A 5,009-nucleotide genomic window follows, 5' to 3' on the forward strand; every position below is an offset into this window, starting at 1 on the left:
AGAGGCCTGATGGTGATCACGGCAGCGTCTCGCAAGTGAGAAAGTCTGAAGCCAAGCCTCACTCATCCGTCTCCAGAAACCTGGCAATGTACATGGTATTCGTAGGTGAGCTGTGAAATACCTACCTACTTGGGAGTGATGTGATGGGCGCTGGAGAATTTCCGCGGCGAAACTCTGGTGTTGATTCCCCCGGGGCCAACGGGCCAGTCAGATGCGAGGGAATAAGAAAAACAGCGGCGACGTTGATGATTGCTGTCCGGTAGAGTTCCCGTCTTCCTTGCGCGCGCCTGGCAATCGGACCAGGTTCATCTCAGGTCTCGACGTGTGAGTTAAGGTGCGCCAACGGACGGCATGGCGACTCGCGGTAGGGATTGCGGGATAGCGGGATGGGGGGATTCTGAGATTCTGCATCTAAATCTGCTTGCGCCCCGTCTGCGTCTGGTCTGCTGCGACTTTGCGGCTCTGTCCTTCGTCGTCGTTGTCATCGTCATCTGTCATCTCCAGTGAAGGACACAGACGAAAAGAACGTGCTCTTCCTCTGTTCGAAACTGCCGCCGGAGCGCCGTCTCGTCGACAGCCAGCACATCGATTCTCACGGCATCCCCGTCGTGCTGCTGCAGCTGACCCGAACTTGCCTGGGGTCCCGGGCTGACCTGTGGCCTGTGTCGCTGCGACTGAGACTGACCTCCGCCGTCACTCCTCCACATTCGTCTTGGCGTTGGCACATCCTCCACTGGAGCCAGCACCCAGTCGCTTGCACCAGGTACTTGGCTCTCCCTGCCGTCCACCACCAAACCGCCGTGTACCTTGACCTTGCGCCTGCCTGCGTGCCGCCGCTACCGTTCCCTTCCTTTCCGGCGGCTGACTTTTGTCTTCGTCGCTCCCGCCTTTCAACCACCTCCTCACCACACCACTCCAACCACAAACCACTGCCGACCTTTCCATCTCCGACCCGGCCGTTCCTGTCGTCCAACCTTATCAACGACATCACCACCAGAGCACCGCAACAAGAAGAAGACGTCCAACCGCCCGTCTGTTCGTCGACGACACACATTAAGCGCCCTCATCCATCGGACGCATTACACTCGGCGCGACGACCACTTCTTTGCGGATACCGGAATCCAGAGAAGATGACCATCTGATATTGGCGGTTCCGAGGAGATGTGACACGCCAATCCCCCCATCTTCCTCACAAGTCCAGTCCTGCAACCGAGCGATCCCGACCACCCACGTCCTACCGTCTTCCAGCACCTCCTGCCGTGCAACTACCCGCCTGACCGCATCGACCGCATCGCACCGCACCGCACCGCACTGCATGCCCAACTGCAATTGCACTACGCTTCTTCCATCGTCGTCCCTTTTGCCTTTGGCTCAAGGTTTCCACCTTTCCCTCGACTGACATCTGTGTCGACCCCCGCAATCTTACCGACATCTTAACCTCGCCTGTCATCCGAATTTCGACTTCTGTTTTCCTCCGTCCGCACCAAGCGACGTCGACCGTCGCGCGAACGTGAGAGAAGGGAGAGAGAGCATCGACACCCCGAGGCGACATGGCTCGTTCGTTGCTTCGCGGCTTGGCCTGTGCCGCTGCCGCTGCCGCCATCGCCACGGTAAACGCCGCCACCATCGCTGCCCAGAATGACATTCCCTCATGGAGCGAGAAGTCTGCCATGCAGCTGTCGCTGTCTTCTGCTGGCGGCGATGTCGTGCCTCTGACGTTCATCGTCATGCCCTCTACCGAGAGTCTGGGCCTGAATCAATCAGACGTCGCTCGAGGGGTACGCATCAAGTCACCGTCTCGACGGGTGTTCTCATCAAGACAAAGTCAACATCGCTAACGTATCAACAGACAATCAAGATCGAGGGCACCATGGTTGCCGCCACCTCGTCAAATTACAACTCAATCAACCAGAACTCCCAGATTGCATACCTGTCTTGCGACGACAATGATGGCAGCGGCTTCATCAACCCAAACATGATGCTATCCACGTTGATGGAGAACAAGCCAAGGGCCATTGTGTTGTACAGCACCGTCGGGAACTGGTGCCAATTATCCGGGGACGTCTCGTACGGCTCCATTCTCACCATGGCGGATGCCGGAGACGCGTCGCAGGCCCTGCACATTCTCAACGGCACAAATGAGGTGGATGTAATCAAGGTCACCATCACTGGAAACGCCACGTCTGCCAACGAAGGGTCTGGCAACGGCGGAGGCGGTAACAACTCAGCGGTCGCTATGAGCATCCTTTATAGTATAACGGGTCTCATCACGCTGCTTTTCCTCATCATCATCGCTACGGGTGCTGTAAGGGCACACCGTTACCCCGAGAGGTACGGACCCCGCAGCGCGTTCAATGGCCGTCCACGCCAGAGCCGTGCCAAGGGCCTTGCTCGCGCTGTTCTGGATACCCTTCCCATTGTCAAGTTTGGCGAGAGGCAAGAGGGTATCGCTAAGCCCGACCCAAACATCGAGTTGGAGAGCGCTTCAATTCAGAATGAAAGAGGGCCTGAGAGCCGCAATGAGCAGAGGCAGCAGGATACTGCCCCAGCAAATAAGAGCGCAGCAGCCACAACCACCACGGCCATCGCCGCAGAGGCAACAAGTGCGTCAGCCGCAGCTGCAGTTGCCACTGGAGCTACGGCCAAGACGGCTGCCTCTGATAGCAAACCCGAGGCCGCGGCTCAAGATGAAGAGAACTTGGGCTGCTCCATTTGCACAGACGACTTCACCGTCGGCGAAGATGTTCGTGTGTTACCCTGCAATCACAAGTTCCACCCCAACTGCGTTGATCCATGGCTGGTCAACGTCTCGGGCACCTGCCCCCTCTGGTGAGTTGCTGTCTTTGAAACTTTGTCGAACGGAGCACTTTCTAACATACTGCAGTCGTCTCGACCTGAGACCTCAGGGTGGGAACACTGAAAACCCCAGCGATGAACTTCCCCCGCCACTGGACCTCGACGGTCACGAGAGTGACGGCTCATCAACCACACAAAGGCGGCGGACCCGGCTGTTCGACCTCAACCGGTTGAGACACGCTTCCGCCGAAGAGCGTATCCAGGCCCTGCGGCAGTATAGAACACAGCAGCAAGGCCAGGACGCGTCCGACGAGTCCGCTGGTGCAAACGGCGACGAGAGACAAGAGAGAAGTCGCAGAGCGAGGATGGCCGACAAGCTGCGGGAGAAGTTTCGCATTAGAACAAACCCCCAGTCTTAAACCTAACTGCCTCCGACATGAGCATATCAACTAGGCGATGAGCGCATGAGGTATATCGAACTTGCAGTTGCAGAGGCTGCAACAAAATTGACGAAGGAGAGAACAGCATTGAAAGCAGCATATCGACAACACACTGCGATGATCCAGAGGCCCTTGTTCAAGCGTAAAAGCGGGCAAGGACCCCCTTTTCACTTCTTCGACGGATAGAATTTGGCGTTACAGGAATAAAGTCATACCGGCGGACACTTTCAGCATTGTACGGCGTTTAGCGGACATGGAACCACGACGGACTGGTGGTCACTGGCGAACCCTAATACTTTCGGCCGGAAGAGGGAGGGCGACTGTATATTTGGTGGACTGGGAGGACTCAACGTCCATGGCATTGAATACGAATCACAATGGGCTACGTTGGCCAGGAAAGGCAGGTTCGAGGAAAACAGAGGCCTCGACATGGATGGCCATGAAGCATCTCATCCACGATTGATCACGAAGCAAGCACACGTTCTTGGTGGCATTCACGACGGTACATAGATAGAAGAATGGTGAATGAAGATTTGAATTACTTGACTCGAGTAGCGGCAGTGACTTTTGCTTGACCTCGGCAGGCTGGGCCACTAGGGCCGGCGTTTTGGACATGCTTGTTCGTTTTGGTGGAGGATGGAGGAAACGCCGAGACAACGATGGACAAGCCATAAAGGCGCGGCCAGTCAATGGGAAGCCAAACCGACTCGGCCGGCGTTTTGACTCGAGAGAGGCCGAAAGGATTCGTTGCCTTTGGTCCCCCCCCTGTGCCTCTCTGTCTCTGTGTCTCTCTCGCAGATCTTTGAGCGGCGGGATCTACCTCACCCACTCTCACTCCTCGGCCTGCTAGCCTCGTTACGTCTTGGTGCCCTTCCCTCTCTCTGTTGCCCGGCTGGCAATAGAACTGGCGGCGGCGGAGTGGAGGAGGAGGAGGGGGAGGGGGAGGAGGAGAGGAATGCTGAGCTGGAGCTAGCCTCAACTTGGTAATCCAGCCCACCGGAGGGGGAGGGACGGGACGGGATGGGATTTTGCCGTTTCTTTTGCTTTCGCTGGGTGCTAGTTTGGGCGATAGTCAGGGGAGGCCACGGGGGGCTAGAGGCGCTCATCATGGCGGTTCTTGTGTGCTTCGTCGCTGTCCCGTCCTCCCCCAAGTGCCGATCTGTCTGGATTGGGGGGGGCATGGTGAAGGACCGGTTGTTCATTCCGTTGGCTTGGCATTTCCAAGGTATCGTGACGGACTCTTGTGGCGACTGGGGGAGGCAGGATTGGACAATCACAATATCTGCAGGTTGATTGTGATGTTCCAAGAGGCTTAATTAAAGTTGTCAGGTCGCGCACAACGGCCTCGCAGACGGCCACGGGGCTCATTCAGTTTTGCCATTCTGCTGGAGAATGCCGGCACGAGACAAAAGAACTCACTCACCGGGTTCCTGGGCTCCGAGCGAGGCGGCATCTGAATCCGCAATGCCAAGTCGGGAGTGAGATGCCTTGCCAACCTCTTTGGAATGCAGAAGCTCAAAGGACTGTACCACCCTCTATAGGGCTGTGGCGCGGTGATTCAATGCCATTCGACTGCGGAAATCTGGGATTGTCTTGGGTATTTTCTGATTCCCCAAACCGTCACTCCCGAAAATGCGACTCTTTAGGGTCGGCGAAGTCTGTTTTCAGAAGTGCTCACGGCGAATCTGGGTGTGGCTGTCGTGGGCTTAGCATCACGCGGATCCCAGGTAGACTCCGGGCATGTCTCAGAGGTTAAACGACAAGCTTGAAGTC

General features: G+C 56.8%; 1 protein-coding gene across 1 annotated transcript; it reads left to right on the forward strand.

The window, feature by feature from the left end:
• Positions 1-1,550: 1,550 nt before the first annotated feature.
• On the forward strand, positions 1,551-3,215 carry SDIR1 (E3 ubiquitin-protein ligase SDIR1; the record flags this gene model as incomplete). The annotated part of the gene is made up of 3 exons (XM_036634572.1): positions 1,551-1,778; positions 1,850-2,829; positions 2,885-3,215. 3 exons carry the CDS (start codon positions 1,551-1,553, stop codon positions 3,213-3,215), a joined length of 1,539 nt encoding a protein of 512 aa, XP_036500267.1.
• Between the last annotated feature and the right edge of the window lie 1,794 nt (positions 3,216-5,009).

The sequence above is a fragment of the Colletotrichum siamense genome (assembly GCF_013390195.1).
Source record: "Colletotrichum siamense strain Cg363 chromosome Unknown KSG_Cg363_contig02, whole genome shotgun sequence".
Classification (NCBI taxonomy): domain Eukaryota; kingdom Fungi; phylum Ascomycota; class Sordariomycetes; order Glomerellales; family Glomerellaceae; genus Colletotrichum; species Colletotrichum siamense.